Raw genomic sequence first — 25,565 nt, forward strand, 5'->3', positions numbered from 1 at the left:
TTAACCCACTATTAACCATGTGTGCCATCACATGAGTCAGGCGTAGGTCATTACCTGTTTCCTGCCTTCTCTGTATAACTGTAGAGCCTACAAAATTAAGCACTTTGAGGCACCTGTTGTTGTGATTTTCTGAAAATGAATAAAGTTGAGTTGAATCCAATTCAATTAAGTACACGTGTGTACTACATGTACATGTGATGTTTTATATACTGTACCAGCCATGATAGAAAGAAATAAGATGTTGGTACATATTTAACATAATTGGACTTGATGTGTAAAGCGCTTTCGGTGTTATGTGACGGCTGTGTGCAGGCAGGAAAAGGACCCAAGGTGCAGACTCCGGAGACAAAACTTGAACTCAAAACAGCTTTAATGCTGAACTCAAAAAGGGTAACAAAACTGAGACTACAAAAAAACCTTACACAGAACACACACACCGCAAGATAAGGGTAGATCACAACCATGACAAACTGAAACACAGGGCTTAAATACACAGAGGGAGCAATCAGGGAATGGACAACAGGAGGGAAACACAAACAAATCAGAACTGATGAGACAAGGAAGCGTAAACTGAACACACTGAGATAAGACAGAGACCTTCAAAGTAAAACAGGAAACACATAACACAGACTGAACAAAAGACAGACTCACATGCAGGCACTACAGAGGGAACAGAGACGTGGGACCAGGGCAGACACAGACACTGACTGGACACGGGGATATAGCGGACAGGGGAGACAGCAACTAAGGATTACACAGAGACAAACCATAAGACATGACTAACAAAAACCCAAAGACTAGAAATTATAAATAATATAATAAACTCAAAAACCCTGGGTCAACGACCCAGGCATCCTAACATTCGGGTCCTTAGGGACTAGTAAGGTGCTATACAAATACAGGCCATAATTATCCCTAAAGTTTCCATTTCTTTGTATTTTCTCTCTCGTCTAACTTTTGCCAGTCTCTCTCCATGAATTTGCTTTTATTCGTTCATTTTTATATTTGTGAGTTCCTGTATTGACTGTTGTTATTTTCTGACTGCCAATTTGAAAACTTTGGTGAAAGAAATATGTAGAAATGCAGGAGGAGGAATCAGCAGTGATCTGATCACAATAGTTATTGAATGCATCCACAACACTGTAGTTAGATTTCCAGGGAGATTCAGTTCAGTTCAATTTTATTTATACAGCACCAACTCACAACAACAGGTGCTGTATATTGTAAGGTAGACGCTACAATAATATGGTGGCATGTCAGGTTACATCGTAGTGTTCAGACGAGTTATTATTATAGGATTATTTATAATGTTTCACTACAACACTATAGTGTTTGTAGTGGAAGGTACAGGTTTGCTGCTGAAGCATAAATATGCAGTTTGCCTTCAATCCGATGGATGTCATCACATGAGGCCAAAAGCTGAAGTATTATACAAATTACATTTTTGACTGGTTTGGCCTATTTGTTTGTTTTCAGGATTCTTCACTCAGTTTTGCACAGGTCTGGATGAAAATGTCATCCATGAGGTTTGGCTCAACTTTGAACTTGGAAGGATTATTTACCAATGTGGGATTTCACATTCTGACTTATATCAGAATCTAGTCAAGAACAGCTCTAGTTCTTAGTTACTTTGAAATTATTTTAAGGTTTGAGAAGACTGAGCAATAAACAATAATTTAGATGTATATTAACTTCACAGTAGTGCTCAGTGGAACTCTGAAAATGATCACTGTGGACATCCTCAGTCCTCTGATGAAGGGGAATGCTCTTCCATGACCAAAGCAGCATCTGAACTCATTATTATTAAATTTATCCAGTCAAAGCTCAAGTGACTAATTCAGAACAGGATCTGTAAACTCAAACATAACATTATCAACATGAAGCGTGTATGAAATAACCAACAAGAGACTCACTGATTGTTGTATTGTTACTTTAATGCTCCTTCAAACTGCATTTGATTAGATTTAAAGTACAAAGTGACACCTGCAGCAGGAAAAACTGAAACAGCTGCGCCCCCTTCAAAGACGTAGAGTATTTTATATTATCTGACAGAGTTGATAGACTGGGAGTGTGCCACTTCATGTAAATGTGATGAGGTATTCTGGGTAGGCCTGGATATCATTGAAGACCACAAACATGGTTGGATAAGTAGCGTCATCTGTGACGCTGTCATACAGGTCTGAGGCACTCCCAGATTTGGGAGGAGGGGTGATCATGCCTTTTTGTCCTTGGGTGTAGTCTCCAACTAGAACTCTGGCCTGGTACATGCGCTTGTGTCCGCTGGTGTCGGGCGTGGCGTAGTTTCCTGCTGAATAGCAAGGGTCCGCAGCAAAGTAAGAGCCGTTGCCGTACATTGCAGCTGCAGACAGAGTGAACATATTAATTGAATAACTAATTCACTTAAACTAGTGTTAAAATATTCTACCCTTGTATGTGTGTACTGTGTGTGATGGCTTTACCATTTTTTCCTGCGTAGCTGCGGTTGAAGCCTTGTTTGTTGATCAGATGGATGGAGGTGTCAGTGGTGCCGTGAAACAGAAGCAGTTCATTGTTTGTGTGTTTATTCTTCACCTCCATTTGTTTCTTCATGATCTGGTAGTTCTGCCACAGTGACGGATTTTGGACTCGTTCGATCTGCCGACGTAATCCAAACACATCATGTTGGTGATTTTCATCGAAGTACAATAACTGTCCTTCTTACCTCTGTGTCTGCTCTCTAATGATTGTTGACAAAGTATTTATAATTTATTCAACATTCAAATTCTGCTGGCTTGAAATGATCCAAGGTGGCAAAGTCAAGGCTTCAAACTGGGAATGGGTGATGTCACATGTTTAGGTCCAACACTACAGTTTATGCCAACCCAACGGAAGTTAAAGCTGAGACTTGGGAACTAATTTACTCTCCTTTTGTTTTCAATTATATAAAAAATATAGAATACTTCTGTGTACATCATACAGCCTGGTCCGTGTATTTATGACTGAACATACACTGATGATGTTGAGGTTGAGTCCGGTCTTCGTCAGTTCCTTCTCCACATCGTTGTATTCATTAGATGCTGGAGCCACAGCAAACAGCTTCAGCAGGTCGTCCTTCATGTCCTCCCAACATGAAGGCAAAGGCAGAGCGCTGGTACCTGCAGAACAAAAAGTAAAAACTCACCAGTGAAACTTTTCAAGCTTTTCTTGGTCCAATGCAAAACGTTGGACACATTGTTCTGTGTTCTTCCAGCAGGTTAAATGAGGACTACGTGCACATTACTGACTCACCTTTCAGGTCTTTTCGATGGAGCTCCACGTCATTACGTCCGTTTGCTGAAACTGCTTTTTCACGCGCTGGGTCGGCGGTGTACGCGTCATTGTTGATCTTGATCTTTGCTTTTTGTTTGGTCTTGAAAGCTTCCTCGAGGGTGAGGTTGGTGTTCATGCCAAAGGCCACCATTGACCCATTATGGTCCTTAAATCGCCATTCCACCTGCTCACTCATCTCCAAGGCCTTTTTCATCAAGGCCTCCGCCCGCTCCACCTTACGGATGATGTCCCTGAAGGTCATCAAATAAAAAGGTAAAGCAATACTTTAACATGTAACATGTTAAACCTAAGAATTATTGCATATCAATGGTTTATGTGGCTTTCCTGTTTTCTGACCTGACTGCAGACTCAGCAGTGTAGACATCCCTGGTCAGACCCTCCAGGTGGATCTCCGGGTCCTGGTCCTCTGCTCCTTTGTCCAGGCGGATGCTGACCGTCAGTTCTCTCTGCAGAGCCTTCAGCTTTTCCATGTCAGCCTGTGACAGCTGACTAATGCAGGGGTCAGAGATGGTTTTCTGTGCCTGCTCAGCCAGAATCAGGTCATTAATCCTTTTCTTGGCCTGACTCGCTGCCTGCAGCATCAGACAAATGTGTGTTAATAACAGAGATTTAAAGACAATCATTTTATTTTAATTCTACTGAGTGTACTGGAACTATATCCTCGTGAGCAACACGTATACAGACCAGCAGTTACTTCAACTCAGTGTCTCTGAATATAGTTTTGGTTGCTCAGTTAGAAGCAGAGATTTTTCCTTTGATCTATATTTACGATGGTAATGAACCTCACTGTGATGAAAGACTTGATGAAGCTGAACTCTGAAGGAACTGTGGATTCATTCTCTAACAATGTTTTCTGAACTTTTGACCAAACAAGGAAATCTGTTTCTCTGCTGCTTTGTTATTTATGCTAAACTAGCCTCGAGCTCTGCATTACACATGTAGGAAGATCTGAGATCAATATTAATAAAAGAAAGAGACTGTGTGTAATAATATATTTATGCCTGACTATTAAAGTAAAAAGACTATTTAAAGAAAGGGTTCGTCCTAAAATGCACTGACCTCTGTCTAGAAAGCAGACTTCCTGTAAAATAAATAAATAAGAATGGAAACATAACATGAATGAATTTGTACCTTGTGGTCATCGGCACACAGGTGAAACACTGCGGGCTTAAACTCCTCCCTCTCCAGGACTAAGTCAGCAGTGATTGGCTGCTCTGCTGCGAGCCCAAAAAACAAAGTTAGTCTAAAACAGCTCAAAAAAATGTTGTATTATAGCAAAGAGATCTGTGAATGTCACATAGAGTCCAATCTCCATAAAACAATGTGCGAAAAATCCACAAAAACACTATACTGAAAAAAAAACATATAAACAATATTTTAATTGAGAATAGTAAAATATAATATATTTAAGACACTATAACAGTTTCTATTCTTAGATCTTCATCACTGACAGAGTGTTGTTCAAAGAAGAGCTGATGTAAAAAAGTGCATCAGCCTGAATGTGATTTATTGTTCACAGATTAAAAAACAATGTAATACCTTCAGTTTTGCTAACGACACTCTTCTCCTGCACCGTCTCTTCCTGTCTCTTCTTCATGCTCATGTGGAAATGTTTCAGCATGGCCGTCTGGAAGATCAGGATCTTCACACTCTGAACAAACCTCGGCTGTTTCCTCTTCACAAACTGCACCACTGCATCCACCATGGCCTCAGCCACCTCTGAAGGGCTGGCCCCTCCCTGACCTGATGGGCAGACAAGGACCAAGCAATGATGATGATGATGATGATGAAAGGACGACAGCTTGTTAGATTCAGAATATGAGTTTCATTTCAATACAGTGCCAAGAAAAAGAGCTGGACAAATGAAACATACTGACTGAAAAACAGAAATAAATCAGTTAGAACGCAGAGCACCAACAGTCCACCTCAGAGTCGTTTGCACTGTTGGAAAAAGCACTAATGTGACTGAGATGAGCGAGCATGGAGGAGCAGCAGAGATGGAAACTACCTCGCAGCAGTGAATCCACCGGACAGTTAGCTGCTCTGATCACACAGAGCTGTAATCTGACACACAGAGCTGTGTTTCAACTTTATATTAAAGACATTTTAGTGGCACAAACTCAGGTTTGTGAGAGTGGGGTGAAGTAAGGATGCTGCGCATTGCTGCACAGTGAACCGAGTTGTGATGGAGGTGTAGCCTGTGGCTCTGCTGCAGGGGAGGGGTGGTGCAGGGAGGCTGGCAGGGCAACTGAGTCCACTTGACTAGTCGTGCTCTCACTATTTGCTGAGAGGGGAGAGAGCGCAGATGGCAACATCTGGAAAGCTGCTGTAAAGCCCGATACACTGGGACGCACAGCTGTGTGCATCATGTACAGACCTGTTCCCAGGGCTGGGAAGGCGACAGAGCTGAACTTGTTCTCCTCACAGACCTTCAGCACTGAGTACACTGTGTTTTTAATGTTTGCAGGGTCGTTCTGGCCAACGACGTGGACGATGTTCCTGCTGGGCAGCTGCCCGGCTGATGTCAGGATCATTGCAGGAGGCTGAGCCGTGGAAGTCACTGCAGGGAGGAAACATCATTATGAGAAGTGTGAAGCATAGTGAGTCTAAAAAGGAAGTGAAAAGGCTGGAGCTTCATATACACACCGAGCTGAGCGCACTCCTGCTCAACTGTTACTCCAGCACCGTCTAAGATCGCCTTGGACACTCCTGAGCAGCAATAAGAGGAGAGCAGCAGGTGCAGTTAGTCAGATTTTGTTACACAGAAAAAACACGTTTCACAGTTACCTCTGTCTCGTTCTCTTTATATGTGCATATTTTAAAAATAATAATTCTCTACCCGCCCTGCAGGCGATTTTTGGTTTGTTCCTAGGACTGCGCTGTTCTGGAATCTGCTGAAGCCTCCAGCCCAGTGACGGGCGCTGCCCTGAGTGCTCAAAGCACCAGACAGCAGAGGTGGACAAGCAGACGAAGACAGCTGTAGGAATGTAGCTACACCGAGTGACAGCACCATCAGGAAGAATGAGAAGCTGCAGAAGTACCAAGGGCTCAGAGAGGAGCTCGAGAAGATGTGGCGGGTGAAGGTGACGGTGGTCCCAGTGGTAAATGGAGCACTCGGTGCGGCGACTATCAACCTGGGCGAGTGGCTCCAGCAGATCCCAAGAACAACATCTCAGATCAGTCTTAGGAACGGCACAGATACTGCACAGCACCCTGAAGGAAGGTCCTACTCAGTGTCTTAACTGTTGTAGCCACAAATATAAAGTCAACACTCACCTGCTTTAAGGTTAAAGCTCTGATTGGAGGAATTGACAATGACATCACTGGCTTCCTTGGTAATGTCACCTGATGATGCCTCAAAGGTGAGTTGATCGATCTGCATCTGGTACACATCGAGGGAGGTGGACAAGACTGGGACAGAGAAATGTAGACGCACACACACGCACACACACACACGCACGCACGCACACACACACACACACACACACGCGCGCACACACACACACACACACACACACACACACACACACACACGCACACACACACACACACGCACGCACACACACACACACACGCGCGCACACACACACACACACACACACACACACACACACACGCACACACACACACGCACACACACACACAGTTTAAAATCCACAGTTGACCAACTCTTCCATATAATTAAACGGGAACAGACAGAGCTGAAGGTCTGAACTCAGGACCTGTAAAGTTAATGTGCCAATGAGCAAAGCACGACGTCGCCTCTTACAGGTTTATTTCTAAAACTACACTAAAGGCATTAAAACAAGACCTTTTAATAACTGTCCACCCACCAACATTCACACAGAGTGTTTACTCTCTTCTGTCCAATGTGTTTAACATAAAGCTCAACAGCGACACCTGCTGGACAAACTAGGCTCGCATCTTTAACGAATATGAATTGTCACTGATGGTCACATCAGGCCACTTAGTGAAACTAAAACATCCTCAGTTTGTCCTGGCCAATCTCTGACCTGCTACATTACGACTAAATAACCTGTGAGCATCAGACTAAACAGGATTCTGCTCTTTGTAGCTCTGATGGTTCTTACCTGAGGAGTGCTGTGATTGGTCGACAGCCTGTTGAGCTGGTACCTCATGAAAACCACGTGCTTCATGTTGGACGTTCCTCTGACCGGTGAACTCTCTGGTGAAACACTGATAATATATTTCATGTGTTACGTTCATGCTGGTGATTTTTTGTTTTCACAGCACTGATGAAGCTGCTGTAACTGCAGCTCAGTGCAGAGAAAAAATAATAATGTATTATTAATAATAATAATAATTGTAATAAAATGTAAAATGTAATAATTAATTATTACATTAATGTAATAATGTAGTCTGATTTAATCTTTGTTGTATTTGATTTTTCAGTTTTTATTGTTTTTTGTTGCTAAGTTTACATCATAGGTTTGTTCCTCCTGAAGCAGCATCAAATATATTCTCATACAGCTCTAATGAAATCAGCTGCTTGTATGCTTGATATAAAACAGCCGCGGACCTGTTTTATATACGCACGGAATAGTTTTCTACACGAGATCGCTGCAAAAAGTGCAGCCTTACCTAATGTCCACCTACTGTTACTCATTTATATTAAGATTTAAACATCTAGCTGGTGTTGGTGTGGAGAGTAACCTGCAGTAATAGTAATAAATCACACAGCAATAGTTCATTCATGTAGTTGTGATACCATATTAACCCTCCTGTTATGTTGCGGGTCAGATTGACCCAGAACAGTCACATGTCACATGTCATCTGCATCACTACAGAAAACCAAAACAATCTAAATTATAAAAGAAAATTGTAAAATAATCAGTGCCAGTGTGTCTGACACTTTTGGATGAGGAAACACGCCCCGGGTCAAATTAACCCAGGAGCATAATTGGTGTTCCAACATAACCAACATAACAGGAGGGTTAAGTAATCCAAAGTATTCAGAATACGTTACTCTCATTGAGTAACGTAACACAATACATTACAAATTACATTGTTCGGCATGTATTCTGTAATCTGCAGAGGAATACATTTTAAAAGTAACCTTCCCAACACTGAGAGTACAGCACTTCAGAGTCACACTGCTGTAAATTTGACAAGCCGAACACATTCTGTACTGCACAGGAGACACTGCACGGGATTGATTGACAGACAATGGTCTACAGCTGATGAGGATGCAGAACACAATGCGCTGTAAAAAAACACAAAAAACAGGAAACATGCAAAATTGCACACAAAAAAAAATCCACGGGCGGCTTAAGGTGAAGCGCGTTATAGCGAGGGACCACTGTAGTGTGTATCACCACTCAGTGTGGTTTTTGCTACCTGTAGCCACAAGCAGCTTCGCTTGTTCCAGTTTGTGTGCTAAGCTAGGTGACGGTGTGACTGATCAGTGTCTGCCTGCACATTATGTGTCCATGTGTTTGTTGTGGGTTTGCTCGTCTCTAGTGCTCACTGTCAGAACATGATAAGCACTTAAACAGCTCCTATCAGAGTCACAAACTCACATCCACGGTTTGGCTGTCACTGGGGTGAACGACGATGACCACCTCTCTCAGACAGCGAGGATTTCTGCTGCCGCTGTACGAGCGGATCTCTCTCAGCAGGAGTTTGGACACCAGGGCTCTGGGGAAGCTCAGGTGTCCTGTCCCGATTGCTGGGAAGGACAACGATGCCATCTGACGTTTCTCAGCCTCCACCAGACAGTATCTGATGATGGACGTTAACTCCTGACAAACAGAGATAAGACAAAGTGAAGCTGGACTTCAGTGACTGGGCAAGATACACAGTATGGTATGTGAACGACCAGGAACAAAAGTGGAGTTTTCAGTGGTGGTGAGGGGCACAGAGTTTCTCCTGATGCATCCCTCAGTGGATGAGTGCATGAATGATGGTAACAAAGCGTTTGGGGATAGAAAACAGTGATCGGATGAATGTGCGAGGCTTGTAGAAAGAAGAGTAGAGAGTAGAGAGGTGCTATGTTAGTATCAGAAGTTAGTATCTCACACATGCTGGGGCTTATAAGAATAACAGAGTTTAAGAAAAGAAAAGAGAATAGAAAAAAAGCCCCTCTGTTATCACAGCAAAATTTGTCCCAGGTCCAGCAACGTCAACAGCACCTGCACAACAGAGGGGCTAGACTCATTTTCCCTGGACATAAAGTGCTTGTATTAGTCCCGTCTTCTAGCTCAAAATTACTTGCCAACTGGCAAGGACCCTTTGTGGTCACACAGTAGGTGGGGGACGTAGACTATGAGGTGGTATGGTCAGACAGGGGAGGAACTTGCATATCACCTCAACCTCCTCAAAGCACGGAGAGAGGCTTCTCTGGTGAGCCTGGTGAAGAAGAGAGATGAGTTGGAGGTGCAAAATTCCACCATTCCCACCTCCTGGACTTGTTAGGCACTGCAAGTTTTTTTTTAAAAAAACCCCAACAAACCCTGGATTTAACCAAGGGCTACTGGCAGATGCCCTTGTCTGCAGAGTCTAAGGAAAAACTGTCCTTCTCCACTCCGTACAGTTTGCACCAATTGGTTACACTTCTGTTCGGCTTGTTCGGAGCCCTGGCCTCACGCCTCATGGACCAGGTGCTGCTTATGCCTGCTGCCTACTTGGATGACACTATCATTCAGAGTGACACCTGGGCAGAGCATGTGCAGCGGGTGGCCACAGTCCTGGAGTCCCTGAGCCAGGTGGGGCTCATGGCCAACCCAAAGAAGTGTGTGGTTTGAGGGAGAGAGGTAGAGTATATCGGGTACCACTTGGGAGGAGGACAGATGCGCCCCTTAGACGGACAAAACATCAGCCATTGCATCCTGCCCATGTCCCAAGACCAAAACAGAGGTTAAGTGGTTCTTGGAACTGGCCAGTTATTAAGACCGGCTTGTTCCAAACTTTGCAAACCTGACCAGCCCCTTGACCAAAATGGTGCCCCAGATCTGGTCCAGTGGATGGAGCTTTTGTGTGGTTTAAAAAGGTTCTTTGTGGGAGCCCCTGTCTCACACATGTAACTTCTACTTCCCTTTCGTTCTGTAGATGGATGTCTCAAACAGAGGGCTGGGGGCAGTTTTGTCACAGCAGGTAAGGCAGGTTGACTGCCCTGTAGTCTACATCAGTCGGAGGCTGTCGGAGAGGGAGGCCAGGTACAGCATGGTGGAGAAAGAGTGTCTGGCAATCCAGTGGGCAGTCAGCTCTCTTTGTTATTGCATCCTGGGACACTTATTCACCCTCCGCTCAGACCAAGCCCAGCTGCAATGGCTCCACCGCATGAAAGATGCCAACGCCCAGATAACCCAGTGGTATTTGTCCACAGTCATTTAAGTTCATGGTGGTCCAAAGGGGTGATAGGCTGGGAGAGGGTAGGGTGGTGCAGTGGGCTCAGGGGGCAGTGACCGGCAGGCTGACAGGGCAGCTGAGCCTAATAGACTATTCACGCTCTCCTTATTTCAGTGGCATCAGGACCCAGAGCTGATGTGTGTGCGACCAGCAGCTGGAAAGCTAAACTGTGTATCCTGGGTCCTTCATGTTTACAGTGTCCAACCTTTATTAGGCCTCACCTCCTCTGCCTGGCCGCCTCCTTTGTCCCAGAAAGGACAAACAGCGTGAAAGACTTTCTGGCACGTGAGGTTGTAGCCGTCAGTGACGACAACATCACCGTATCGCAGCGTGTTCCTTCTGGCTTCAGAGTAGATGGCGTCCTGCAGACTGCTTCCAGCTGCTGACAGGATGGCTTTGGACACAGCTCCCTGGTTCAGTTTCATGTCCTCTGAGATGGTGTTGACGATGACGTCAGTCTGTGGAACAAAAGTAAAATCACAAAAAGCTCGGTAAATGAAAGCCAGTTTTAAGTAAAAAATCAAAAATATCTCATTATTTTTGCATTAAAAAGGCCGAGACACTAAATGTCTGCAAACTACAGTATATAAAATACACAAACTGTACAGTCTTCCATAAAAATATTGCAGTATAAATTCTTAATTATGTGATCAGATTTGTTTGTGCCTTCGTTGTTCCTGCTGATAAAGGTGTGTAGCTTTGTTCTTAATTAATATGTTATTTCTGTCTGATCGCTTTGCCCACCTGATATAGAAAGACCAGGAAATGTATCCAGGCATTTTGACATGTTAATCAAATTATAGTTAAATGAGCAAAGTTTGAGTCGTGTTTGAAACGTGACACCTTCACACTAGTCAATTAAGAACATAAAGCAGCTTTCAAATTGGAATCAGTGGATGTTTGAATGTGCTGTATTTATCAATGCACTAATGTACAAAAGTCTTTGATGAGCATTCCTTTGTAAACTCAGCATTCAAATGAATTTATGTAGTAAGCTCATTTGGCCCTGTGGTGAACACTGTTGTGGTGTTCAGCAGAACAGAAACTCCACAAAAACATGAAAAGACAGCGACAGATTGAAAAAATACTGCATAAACCAGAATTTACTTTTAATCCTGGTTTAAAGATGCATGTAAGCCAAATCTATCCCTTCATGTTGTAATTACATGACCATTTACAGAATCCTCTAAACTATGATCCAAATGACAGCACAGGTACTCACAGTCTGGTCCTGAATGCTTCCCTTACATAAAATGATCTTCAGCCCCTCAGCTGTGGTCTGCTCCAACCTGCATCCAATCAGATAACAGACTGATGATATCAAAGAGGCCTCATGGACATGAGGTCATCAAGAGTGTGATAAAACCAAAGAAATAGAAGGGGAACCACCTTACCCTTCATGCTCTCTATGGCTGATTTGTTGCTTGGGGCTCTGGCCTCCCCTGTTACCGTGATGATTTCCTCCCCTTCCACCACCTCTTCCTTCTTCTCGCTTTTCATTACACCAGCTGGCATCATGTGATTGGTTCTGACCTCTGCCTCTGCCTCGACCCCACTTATGTCCACTAGGAAGTAATGACAATTTTAAATACTTTCCAAATGACTCCAATTTGACTGAATACTTAAGCAGCCATTTAAAGTTAATAATAGCTGCTCAGCCATCTTTGTGGCTTAGGAAGCCATAAACCATAAATCTGACCAATAAATTGATATAATCTTTCTCAACTAGCTCAGCATCAACAAGGTTTACTGAAAAGATTTAAAGAAATAGTTTTATTTTGGGGGATTGTGGATATAGATTACCTCCATGCTGTCAGGTATACAGAAGTGCTTATACAGTTATACAACAGACAAAATCCAAATAAGGACGTTACATGGAGCTGGATATTGGTACCTGTGATCATGAGCTTGATGAGTATCAATGTTAAGATGTTTACAGTAAAAGTTCATTATTAAAAAACTTTAACATTACCCTGAAGCTCCTGTTCGTTTCCCGCCTGCTTGCTGTGGGATGGTCATGGTAGGTCCGAGGTCAGAGAACTCCTTGCTCACAGCTGTAGCCATGACTCTGACGGTCGTATCATTGTTGTCCACCAGGTGAATCTCAGTTAATGATCTCAGACCTTGTGGGCTGTCACAGTACTCCCGAACTGCCTGGGCTATGGTCTCAGCACAGAGGTCAACGGGGAAACCAAAGATGCCCGAGCTGATCGCTGGCAGTGCAATGCTGGAGCAGTTGACCATCTCTGCTTGTGTCAGACTTTCTCTAACTGCAGTCTTCAGGCGTGACACTGCTGTCTTCCTGTCAAAGTCAGAGAATCGTGGACCAACTGCATGGACAACATGTTTGCAAGGCAGGTTATATGCATCTGTTATGATGGCGTCACCAGGACGTAGACGTCCATTTTTAGCGACGTAGTCGCTGCTTTCTCTCTGCAGCTGTGGTCCTGCAGCCTTTAGCAGTGCCAAAGCCAGGCCACCAATGTGGTCTAAGTCCTCATTAGCTGCATTGACCACAGCGTCCACACCAAAGCTGCAGATGTCCACCTTACTGACAGAAATCAGTACTCCACTGTTGGTCTGCACTTTACAATAACAAAGCTTAGTTTCTTCTTCATAATTCTCTGCTTCTTCTTCTTCATCAATCTCTGGACGAAGGAAGACCGCACATCTTAAGTCATTCATTAATGTAGACAGTAACATTTTTCCTTGGTTTTGGAAATATTTCTTTGCTCCTGGCTTGTCCACAGTTAAGGTGTCAGTAAAGAGAGCACTGGCCAGTTCCCTAAAGCAGGATTTGGCTTTCTGGACATGAAGACGAGCACCAAGGATGCTGATGCCCTGCTTCTGTACATAAAACCTTACTGATACATGATTATCTTTAACAATACTGGAACACTCCTTTGATTTTTTCCTTTTAATGAACGAAACAACAGCACAGGATTCAACATGAAGGATTTCTTGGACTTGTGAATTGCTTGCAATAAACTCCTTCAGACTCTGGCTGACCTCTTTCACTGGATTCACAAAACCCGCCACTGTTATTTTGTTTCTTCTTTCTGGATGCATCTCAATGGCAACCGTTTTTTTCTTGGATAGGTTGTAGGTATCCAGCAGCTTTTGCTTCAGGTGGCCCCAGGTGGGAAGTTTTAGAACTCTTTGGTCTTCCACTTCTACAATCTGATGAGCCAAAGCAGTCTTCATCTTACTTTCTGCATCAACAAGGGCTCTGTCAGAACTCCCCAACAGGAGAAGCCATTTGCTTTCAATGGTGTAGACTGCACTGATGCCTTGAGATGTGAACAGATCCTGGGACAAGTCCATGGGATCTAATGTTCTGAGAAAGTCTAGAAGACATGGGGGGACATTCTGTTGTTTCTTACTCATATTCATTATCTTCTCAGAGATCCATGACTTGGTCTTGTAGAACTCTGCAGTGAGTCCTGTAATGGTTAATTTCTGAGTGCCTTCATCATAAGAGAGTTTCATCTCAGGAGAAATGTCCAGAGCAGATTTGTGGAGCCCTTCCTGCTTCAGGATGTAGAACCATGCAGGGGGCAAAATCACTTCCTCAGAGATGCTGTTTGTCTGTCGTTCAATGTGACTCATGGCTTTCAGAAGAATCTTCTCCACAGGAGCCCTGATTCGTTTTATATCATCAGCTCGGCCAGCAACAGTCAGAATCCCTTTGGATGTATCCAGCACCAGGATGGCATCTTCCTTCACAACTGAACGGACATCTTTCTCTGCAGCTCTCCATCCAAGTGCATTTACGTGACATATGAATGCTGTGTACTGAGACATCAGGCGACGGAAGGCCTCTTGGGCCTTATTCATCCAGTTTTCTACATGTTCTGCTGTCAGATCTTGCTGCCTCAAAAACTCCGGCACAGGGCTGAGTTTCACGTCGGGGCCATTCAAATCCACTCTGCAGAAATGTGGACGCATCTGATCATTGATGTGTTCTGATAGTTTCTTCTCCACAAGGAATTTCCAGATAACGTGGTGAACACGCTCTGTGAAGGGCTCGGGCATCTTCCATGTTGGGCGTTCTTTGCTGTACAAGGCGGTTCCCAGTGACTCGTAGTATGGATATACCTTCACTGTGATAGACTTCAACTCAAGGTCTTTTTTAACGCAAATCTTTTCCACAACTGCAGCAAACAAGAAGCAGAGAAGCAAAGGTTAGATAAGTGGTTACTCTGCGGTTCTGAACCTTCTTTATCTGACAAATATCATTTTTCTACAACACTTTTCATCTTCAAATTACTTCAGTTAAACACATTTCAGATTGGATCTAGACTTTTTACAGTTTCTCAGTCACTGTTAGCTAACCGTTTCAGTCATTTGTACACTACTTCTAAGTACAACAGGCATTAATCTAAAGCATTTTTTATTTTATTTTATTAACTTTAGTAATAACTGATTTCTTTGCCTCTAAGTTCAGGTTCACTTTAAAAAACTGGAAAAGCTGACCTAATATTTCCTATGTGAAGCTAGCTGCCTCAGACGTACCTCGTCCTTGGGAATGAAAGCACTATATAACCAAAGTACAGGAGTGATGTGTTCTAACGTTTGGGTTTGTTTTTTGTTGTTTTCATCTCGGCTGCTAGCTCCAGTAAGGACAACTATTAGACGGACAGAATCCATTCTGAAAGCTTAAACACTAAAATGTTTCCAAATTTTGCTGAACCAGTTTCTGTTTAAAGACGTGAAAGAACTTGGTGGGCAAAGCCCTCACATTAATCACCACTACTACAGCAAGCTGGTGCCTGCATACGTTCAGCATAGGTTTACATCAACAACAAAAAGACCTTTAGGATCACTGAAAGTGATGATGGCAGCCTTTTCTTTTGGGATCATGATGATGTTTTTGGGATGAGTCCAAGTCTTCTCAAAATACAACTCCAGTATGTCTAGAAAAAAGCCAGAAATGCACAGCTTTACAGATGCATGAAGGTTAAATTACTTTCAAAGTTCGTTATCTGGTTATTTTAGCAGAAATGTTTTTGGCATTAAAAATCTGAGTACTTCTATTTTTTCATTGTCAGTATAATGAAAAATGTCTATAGCCTCTGCATCGGCTTCGGCTGTGCCGGGTCCGGCCTCTGTTTCCGCTTCAGCCTCGCCTGGTCCAGCGTCAGTGTCAGCCTCTGCCAGTCCACCGCCGTCCGACCCAGCTCGGCCTGAACCACCTCGCCTTTGCCGGCCACTTTCCAGGCCTTTGGTTGGACGTCTTCGCCATTAGAACGAGGTCTTCGCCGTTAGAACGAGGTCGTCGTCACTGCCGGCTTCCGGACCTGTTCTGTTGCCGCCACTGCCTTCTGCGTGGCCGGCCTCCTGATTTGTTTTGCCTGCGTTGCCGCCACTGCCTTCCACGTGGCCGGCTTCCGGACCTGCTTTGTTGCCACCACTGCCTTCTGCGTGGCCGGCCTCCTGATTTGTTTTGCCTGCGTTGCCGCCACTGCCTTCCACGTGGCCGGCTTCCGGACCTGCTTTGTTGCCACCACTGCCTTCTGCGTGGCCGGCCTCCTGATTTGTTTTGCCTGCGTTGCCGCCACTGCCTTCCACGTGGCCGGCTTCCGGACCTGCTTTGTTGCCACCACTGCCTTCCGCGTGGCCGGCCTCCTGATGTGTCTCGTCTGCGTCGCTGCCATTGCGGTCCACACAGCCGGCCCCCTGAACTGATTGGCCCCATGCTGTCTACCTTCGGGTCGACCCCCTGAACTTTCTTGTGGACTCGTGATGGATCTAGTTTTGTGTTGACCTGTTTTCTTGTTTATGGACTGATGGAATCATGCTCCTTGTTTTCTGTTTTGTTTCCGTCCCTCCATCCTGGACCCCCTCCGCCCACTCTGGCCTGGTGCTCTAGTTCGTTATTCTGTTTTTTGTTTAGGGCTGTCAGGAGCCAGCCCTTGGAGGTGGGGTACTGTCACGGTTCTGGGTCAGTTTTGACCCAGTATTTCGAGTTTCTCGTGTCTTGGTTTAATTTTGTATTTTGGATTGCATTTTGATTCTTTTACATCGTTGACCATTATGAGAATTATAGGTTTCTGTTTATTCGTTTTACTGCTCCCCTGTCTCGTTAGTCCAATTTCTCCCAGCTGTGTCTCCCTCCTGTTTTCCATTCCCTGATTACGTCCCTGTGTATATTAGCCCTGTGTTTTCCCGTGCTCGGTGTTGCGTCGTACCCTCAGATCCAGCCTTTGTGGTCCTGTTTGGGTTCTTGGTTTGGTTTCTGTTTTTGTGTTGGTGCCAGCAATAAAAGCTGAAGTTTTCAGTTACATTCCGTCTCAGAGTCCTGCATCTGGATCCTCATCTCCGCCTGCCCGCACACAGAGCCTTGACATTGTCCTTATTGTTCCGAAAGGTTAGAAAGAAATTTAGGGTTGAATCGATTTAACAGCCATGTGGTAGCAATGGCAAAGCCCAGCTCAGCTCCAGGGAGACCCCTTAAAGCACTCAGCACCATTTGGATTTGGGTCAGCAGGGGGCAAAAAGTGTGGAAGCTACACTGTACACAGCTATAATGATGAATGAGCTCATTCATGCACTGAGTTCATTTCCTGTATTGAGGAGAAGATAATTATTTTTATATTTAGCTTGTGTATTATCTGTATAAGTAACTATGCCTCTTGTTGTATTGATTAGCTCCTTTCTAGATTTCATGTGTTGATTTCAGGTGAAATTGGAAGCGAGAAAAGTTCAAACTGTCCCAACAAATAAAGCCACTGTAAAATGCTAACCTAAAATCGAATATAACATAACAGCTATATTGAGCAGTAGGCTCATGTTCTGGTAAACTTTTTTCAACCAGAGGAGTCGACCCCTGCTGTTTATTAAAAATAATGTATTAATTATCCAAAGGTTTCTATATACAGTCTATGGTTTTTAGGAGCACATGTACCTTTGACCACAGTCGGAGGAAGACTCTCCACTCGGATGTTCGTTGCTGCCTCCAGAGGCCGAGCGGTCAGTCCTTGCTTCTTCATCTTTGTGCTTGTCTGGCTTACAGAGAGGAATCTCTCCACATCTGCAAAATAATCCAGATTAATCCTTTCAGACTGAAACAGGGTGAGAGAGAAATGCTGGGCTACAACATATTATCTAGAAATGTTCTTATGAATGAATGAAGGCTTCCTCTTTATTTTTTAAATGTAGAGTCAATAAAGATTTATTTTCTATATTTAACAATCCTGCTTTATTGGAGACAGATCTGCTGTCATTTTATGCTGTTTGTGTTCTTTCTAATGGACCCCGTTTCAAATTTGAATCAAGGATTAGGAGAGTTAATATTTTCACTAGTTGTGGTCAAAGGAAACAATATTCATTCAGGTTCTTGATTATGCTCAATGCTGTGATCTTAATTTGTATCCAGACGACATTATGTTGTATGTAAAGCAATGAAGACGTTGGGATCAGTGGCAGCAAACAGAATGGTGATAAAGGAGAGCAGTGATAGGTTCCTCTGCTCAAAGAGTCTGTAGAGGTATTTGGATCTTTTCATTCTTTTACTTTACTGATACCAATTTATTTATGATTACTGATATCAAAGTAAAAATTGTTTAACATGTGCTTCACTTGTTTGTGTATGATGTAAAGTCAAGCAGGTTATCCTCACTGCAGGGCCGCTGAGCGTGACCGAGATCAGGCCCCGTCTGATCCTAAAGACCTCATAGTGCCATATGACCCCAATAGATCGCCAGTTATCTACTTTTTGTTTCTATTACAAATGTTCTTAAAATAGCACGATTTAAATCCAGCATCAAGCTTTATCTTTCTGAATCCTGAGACAGACACTATCTCTACTTTCAAGATTAGGCTTCAAACTTTCCTTTTTGCTAAAGCATATAGTTAGGGCTGGATCAGGTGACCCTGAATCCTCCCTTAGTTATGCTGCAATAGACGTAGGCTGCCGGGGGATTCCCATGATGCACTGGGTGTTTCTTCTTCACTCACTGTGTGTTAACAGACCTCTCTGCATTGAATCATATCTGTTATTAACCTCTGTCTCTCTTCCACAGCATGTCTTTATCCTGTCTTCCTTCTCTCACCCCAACCAATCACAGCAGATGGCCCCGCCCCTCCCTGAGCCTGGTTCTGCTGGAGGTTTCTTCCTGTTAAAAGGGAGTTTTTCCTTCCCACTGTCGCCAAAGTGCTTGCCGATAGGTGGCTATCGGATTCTTGAGTTTCCTCTGCATTATTATTTTACAGTCTTAATGCTATATAAAGTAAATGGAATGCAATGTTTGTGTAGTTTAAAGTAATATTTATATGAAAATGATTCATTATTCAAATCATATCACGTGGTTTGTGCTTCTCTACACTTTTCCAGATCAGATATGTGATTTTTTATAAAGTCAGGTTTAAAATTAGACTCAAAGGTTAATCTAAAGGGGATTTTGGATGTTTGTCCTTGTACTGGCTCGTTGTGTTTATGTATGTGGAAACGTCCAGCTGTCTGCTTCCTACCTGCAGGGCTGCTGAAGGTGACCACAGCTTTGTTGGATTCCAGGATCCTCTCCATGCTGTAGCCGTTCTCATCCAACCTGCAGATGTTCTCCACCAGCATGGAGAGCAGATCTGTGGACATGTTGTCTGTGACGTTTTCCAAAACCACTGCACAGCTCTGAGACGACTCTGAGTCTGAGAGAAACACACAAACCTGATCAAAGAAAGTGTCTGTGAGCAGTGAGGGAAGGAGGCTTTTGTTCACCTGTTGTTCCTAAAACTTTACTGTCAGCAGCATTTCTTTTCTGTAAAGTGCAGGGCCTCCTCCAGGGTGAGGGCGGCAGATTCTGGGCTGTTTGCTTGAACTAGCAGCAGAGTTTTAGTGCTATTTGATTAAGTAACAGTCAACATCAGTCAGCACACACCCACGTTTGAGTTGTTATTTGTTTCTCAACACAGTAGGAAGTTTATTCAGCTATAACTGAGAAAAAGTGATCAAATGACAGAATTATGACACTTATTGTTTTGTTTGTGCAGCTGCTTTTATAGGTGTTATAATTCTATTTTGCAGCTATTCATCCAGCGCTGGGCCCTGACCCGCCGTCCGACTCGGCCTCGGAGGTAAGTGTACGAGGGCGTTTGGATCGAAGGGTCTAAACACAGTTTGTTATCAGGGGAGAGATTATTTGTTATGTTCAGCTCCACCCTTGAGACCGCAGCTGGCGCCGAAATGGTAGCCGCATGAAATAACGGTGGTGTTCTTTCTTTAGTGCGAACCGCTGCATGTCAATTTTACAGTCATCTAATGTCCATCACTGGTGTCTCACCGTTCCCGCTGGAGAGCCGTGAGCCTCTCCACGATGTTATCCAGCTACACCGAGAAGTTATCCAGTTTGCTCACAGAGCACGAGTGCAGCCGTCAGCCTCTCCAAGATGTTGTCAGAGTCTCAGTACTGACAGCAGCCGCAAGCTTCTCCAATATGTCCTCCGTGCTGCGTCTAATGAGCCCATTCTGAGAAGCCACGGCTCGCTCCATCGTTCCAATCAACACAGCGGGCAGCCTTGTGGGGATCTGAACAGCCGTTTCTGCTTACTTTATTCTTCGATAAGCCAGGGCCAAGCCAGCGCTGATCAGTTATCATGGTTCCGAAAAGATAGACGTCTTCAATCGGCTCTCCTGAACCCAGGCTTCTTGTCGAGAAGAGGGTGTCAAATCCATAATTCCTCTTTTAGGTTTTAGAGAACAGACTGTGAGACTCTTCCAGGGCAAAGGGAGAGAAGTAGACAAGACTAGACAGAGACATGAGAAAGCCAAGCAGGAAAGATAAGGGAGGGGAGGGGGAGAAAGTGCGACCGCCTTCGTCAAGAGCCAAAAGAGAATAAGTGCAGCATGTACTGCTTTCTGTGTGTACCTTTGACCACAGGCGGAGGAAGACTCTCCACTCGGATGTTTGTTGCTACCTTTCGGGGCCGAGCGGTCAGTCCATGCTTCTTCATCTTTGTGCTGGTCTGACTTACAGACAGGAATCTCTCCACATCTGCAAAATAATCCAGGTTAATCCTTTCACACTGAAACGGGTGAGAGGGTGAGAGAGAAGAGCTGGATTACACAGTGTTATCTATATAATGATGTCAGGCTTTGTCCTTGTTTCAAATATAAAGGCAATCTTTGTTGGATCTACTTTATATATTTAATAATCCTCGTTTATTGCAGACAGATGTGTTAATATTTTGTGCTGTTAGTGTGTCGACTGTTGCAGGACCCAAATGTGTACTCAGGCTGTCAGAGGTGAGCTTAAAGCGAGTCACTTATCGAAGGTTAAAAAGCTGTGGATGAACCGAACGAGCCTTTATCCTGGTTTCAATAGCTATGCTAACCTAAGCTGCTGGCTGCACTTAATTAATGGGCGCCTGGCCTTTAAAGTGGCGAGTGACCCAGCTGTCCTAGCTAATTACAGGCCAATCTCCAACTTCCTTTTCTCAAAAAAGTTCTTGAACCAGTGGAGTTTAAATCCAGAACCAAGTTTAAAATCCTTCATTATTTTAAATAAATAATATTTTTTTAATTATTATTTTATTTTGAATGTAAATTCTTCCTGTTAAAAGGGAGTTGTTCCTTCCCGCTGTCACCTAATCAGGTGGTAGCTGTCTGCTTCCTACCTGCAGGGCTGCTGAAGGTGACCACAGCTTTGTTGGATTCCAGGATCCTCTCCATGCTGTAGCTGTTCTCATCCAACCTGCAGATGTTCTCCACCAGCATGGAGAGCAGATCTATGGACATGTTGTCTGTGACGTTTTCCAAAACCACTGCACAGCTCTGAGACGACTCTGAGTCTGAGAGAAACACACAAACCTGATCAAAGAAAGTGTCTGTGAGCAGTGAGGGAAGGAGGCTTTTGTTCACCTGTTGTTCCTAAAACTTTACTTTACTGACATTTCTCTTTCTTTACTTGAAGCACCGTCAAGGGGCAAAATCAAAATACTTTATCCAAAATAAAATCAGTGAAGAAAAATGGCTCCAAAAACACTGGACTAAGAAGAAGAACCACATATGTTTTGATTTATTTGTTTAGTTGAGACGAACGCTGGTGTGTGCCCTTAACACTAGTAAGTATTTATTTATAATAGTTTATGAAGGAAAAACTGTTGTTCTTGAATTTCACCTCACAGAATGAAGCTCTTCTCACACATGCACTGCAGGCGTGAACTTTCATGATTGATGTGAATATATGATCAAATAAATCTGAAAGGTTTCCCGTGTGTGATGACGAGCTGTCACAGTCCAGTATGGATCAGGGTGGATGTTGTGGATGCAGAAAACACACAGCATCATTGTTTAAAGAAAGCTTCTCCCATTGTGTCGAATGAACTCAGTTTTCCTCTCTGACAGGAGGATGGAGGTCCCGTCCATCTGCAGCTCGTCTGATCACTGAGGTCTAAGACCTGACGGACGGCAGTGTTACGCGCCTCTCTGTCTCTGTGCGTTACATGAACAGATGTTTTCCTCTGGCTGTTTCATCCACACAAAACCCCTTTAATTAGTACAGCGAACACTGGAACACTCCACAGTTATATTTTGTCCGTCCACTCACAGCAGTGCAAAGAAAATCAACGATGAGACCATTTAATGTCAGACACTGTGTGACTCTGTAAGTTCATGTCAAAGTTCACTGCTGTGGAAATGTGAAAGAAGCATGACTGCAGAGTAACTCAGTGGAATTCATTTTAAGTTTCACATTTTAACATATTTTTCATATTTCTCATTAACAAAAAATAGCTGGACTATGATAAATATATATTTATATAAAATATATATAAGCGTCAATTTTCATCAAGAAAAACAAAACAGTGCAATTTTAAACTGGTTACATTTTCCCACAAATTCTTTTGAAATTGTTTGTGTCAAAAAATGTAATGTCAATGTATCAAATGCCAAGTTAATGCAACTTTGTATAAAGTATAAATACAAACTTCCTGTAGTTTTGTTCTCTGTTCTCTTTATTCTTCATCACTTTGTTTTTACCCTCTTTGCTGGCAGCAGCAGCTCCAGGTTCAGCCTGAGGCGTCTTTGAGTCTGACGATGAGTCTGACATGAACACAGTGAAACACAGAGAGGTCAGAGCACTAAGATCTGATATATGGTTATTAAAAATAAGCCCACGTGGAACTTCTTATATTTTACTGGTTTAAATTGATTTGAGTCTTTTACTCCAGACGAGCAGGAATCATCATTTAACCAGGAACATATTTGGATTCATCTGAGATTAAAATCACCAGAGAGCAATCTGACCTGAATGTGCTTCAGCTTGAATAAAGTCTGGTAAAATATTCCTTCATTGCCACAAACACACACTTATTTCACATGAAGAAGATGCTGAAACAAATGAACAGAATTCAGTGATGATAGAAACCGAGGAGGAGGATTTACCTGAGACACGGTCGCTGCTTGTTGGGCTCTGAGAACAAAAACAAAGGTTTAAAGCAACAGAAGAAAAAAAAGAGGAAAATATGTCGACAGTTACGTTTAAAAGAACATTCAAACTGACGGGGTTTTTCAGTTTTGCACTTTGGAAAAATATTTATAGCAAAAGCAACTTCATTACAAGGTTAATATGTATAAATACATGAATATGATACAAATATGTAATATTATATATCTGCAAATATTACAAAAATATCTTTCTTATACTTTAACTTTCAAATAAATTTGAGTTTTATACCAATGTTATTACACTTTTTCTGTTGCTGCAAACAAACTGAACTTTGGTTCAGTTCAGTGTTATAACATTAATATGGCATCAGTGCTCTTCATAGTACGGCAAAGACCTACAGACACAACTGACTCAATCACATGAACCCCTCTGAGGAGGCCTGGTTATTACAGAGCTTGTATGTGAGGAGCAGGTGTTTCAATTCTGAATCTAACAGGGAGCCGATATTCATGAACGGCCAGCAGAGTTCAGCCTCACTGAACTGAAGCACTTTTCTTTCTGTGTTTGGAGAACAAAAGACGAGTAAAGGAAGTTTATGACAAATGTCTGCAAACTTGGATAACGGGTAAGACACTGGAAACTGGATTTGAACAGGCACTGGCGTCTTAGCGCTGCCAGCAGGGTGAGGGGAGCAGAAAACTAACAGGCAGGAAGAAGTACTAAGAACAGGGCGGAGTCACCAGCACCACGCCAAGTCTGTGTCAGGAACGTAAAATCCAGTTCGTTGAAAGCAAAGAGTTCCTTCAGCAGAAAAGTCTTGTTTGTTAGTGATGCAGCATTACTGAGAGCCAAACAATCACCCTCCTTGTCCTCCTTTGTCAGAGCATCTGTCTTCCCACTCCGTCTCCCAGTTTAGGTCTTCTGGAACTTGATACTTCCCTGTTATCATTCTGCGCTCCTTGTTTAGCCTTTTGGAGTATCAACGATCAGCCTAAAGGATCACTTCCTTTTTCTCAATTCATTCCTACCTGCCTGTGTCATCCTGTATTTGGGTCCTCGTCTCCACTACTCTACACAGCACTGCTGAGTTAGGTAGGCCTGGACGAACAGACAGGCTGGTTCCACACAAGCTCCAGCAATCGCACCGCCATAAAATACACCCAAATCATCAGGAAAGGTAGAAGGCTTGAGGTTATCCAGATCGCGCTCTAAGTTTTGTGGGTGATCAGATATCAAAGAGAGCATAGATATCATACACCAGAAGAGCAGAAACACCGTGGCAACAAACACTGAATAAACATTGATCCAAGCAGGCCTGGCAGACGGCGAGTGCAGCTCGCCGCCGCCATCACGACCTGCAACGACCTGTTCAGCCTCAGTGGTTCTCACCTCCTTCGTTTAGAGACTGCATGTTGTGTTTACTTGTGTCGTCTTTGTTACATTTGTTTGCTGATCTGAAACATTTAAGTGTGACAAAAGTGTGACATCAGGAAGAGGATGAACACTTTCTGTCCTCATGGGTGATTTCACTGCCTGACAAACCTGAAGACCATGTGACATCAGGTTGGTTATTGTTGGCACGATCACAGTGCACGGGCAAACATATGAAAATATCAGCTCAAAGTCCAACCTGCTTCTGCTGCTTCACACACCCAGGGACTGATTTATAACCACGAGGAAAACCTGCCACGCAGGCTGGAGTCACCCTGGTCATAACAGCATGTTTATGATTCAAACACTGAGGAGACACGTCAGACTGTTGGTTCATACGTCACAGTTATTCAGTTTTCTGTTTTTAAAGAACTAACTGTGATATTTGTATAAAGGGAGGCGCTCAGTGATTAGTCATAAAAACCTAAAGGTGCTTGGTCCAAAGAGCTGAACCCAGAGCAGTGACAGTGAGCAGCAAACAGGAAGCTCTGAGTGATGAAAAACATCCACATGAAACATCTAAACTGGACTTACTGCTTCTGAGCTCAGCCGCAACTGGATGGTTTTACTGTCCAGGATGATCTCATGATTCTTCCTCGCGAGGACTCGCTCTCTCACTGACATCACAGCACACACACACACACACACACACACACACACACACACACACACGCACGCACAGTTTTATGATCAGCTGTTTGAATTACGTGTTTCATTCTGTGTCACAGTGAGACTCTCAGACCTGTTTGTTCCATCATTACACTCGCAGGTCTCCGTCTGTCGGTGTTTTTAATTATTAAATGATTTATTTTACTATCTGAACCATGATGAAGCGCACTCACCCTCCGGTGAGATGAAGTAAACGGCCGCCCTCGGGGCTCCTTCCTCCGCCTCCACCCGGCAGTCTCCTCCGCTCGACTTCTTCTTGCTCTGGAAGTAAATGTGCAGTTTGTTCTTCAGGGCTTTGGTCTGAGCCGGAGTCCAGTCCCCCTCCACGGTCACAGGCGGACACTCGGATCCCTCCATCTTGCTTCACACACACACACACTGTTACACACTGACACACACAGACAC

The 25,565-nt window shown here is 43.6% G+C and overlaps 1 protein-coding gene across 4 annotated transcripts; it reads right to left on the bottom strand.

The window, feature by feature from the left end:
• Positions 1-1,919: 1,919 nt before the first annotated feature.
• On the bottom strand, positions 1,920-25,565 carry LOC147318108 (protein mono-ADP-ribosyltransferase PARP14-like). 4 transcript variants are annotated; one of them, XM_086257744.1, is made up of 26 exons: positions 25,334-25,565; positions 25,026-25,108; positions 23,057-23,084; positions 22,652-22,714; positions 21,289-21,462; positions 20,541-20,666; positions 19,150-19,323; positions 17,585-17,710; positions 15,492-15,593; positions 12,650-14,831; positions 12,072-12,242; positions 11,900-11,966; positions 10,899-11,135; positions 8,850-9,071; positions 8,387-8,533; positions 7,401-7,506; positions 6,586-6,720; positions 5,956-6,018; positions 5,687-5,869; positions 4,849-5,052; positions 4,441-4,526; positions 3,646-3,881; positions 3,268-3,539; positions 2,989-3,134; positions 2,460-2,634; positions 1,920-2,359 (listed from the first exon to the last, which is right to left on the bottom strand). In XM_086257744.1, exons 1-26 carry the CDS (start codon positions 25,515-25,517, stop codon positions 2,079-2,081), a joined length of 5,973 nt encoding a protein of 1,990 aa, XP_086113870.1. In that variant the 5' UTR covers positions 25,518-25,565; the 3' UTR covers positions 1,920-2,078. The 4 variants fall into 4 exon arrangements, with proteins under 4 accessions (XP_086113870.1, XP_086113868.1, XP_086113867.1 ...); XM_086257742.1 differs by lacking the exon at positions 8,387-8,533 and having other exon boundaries at positions 4,441-4,523; XM_086257741.1 differs by lacking the exon at positions 8,387-8,533.

The sequence above is a fragment of the Aulonocara sp. 'chitande type north' Nkhata Bay genome, linkage group LG12 (genome assembly GCF_057382095.1).
Source record: "Aulonocara sp. 'chitande type north' Nkhata Bay isolate Kocher_YH1m ecotype deep benthic linkage group LG12, A_spYH_male_GT1.1, whole genome shotgun sequence".
In the NCBI taxonomy this organism is placed as follows: Eukaryota; Metazoa; Chordata; class Actinopteri; order Cichliformes; family Cichlidae; genus Aulonocara; species Aulonocara sp. 'chitande type north' Nkhata Bay.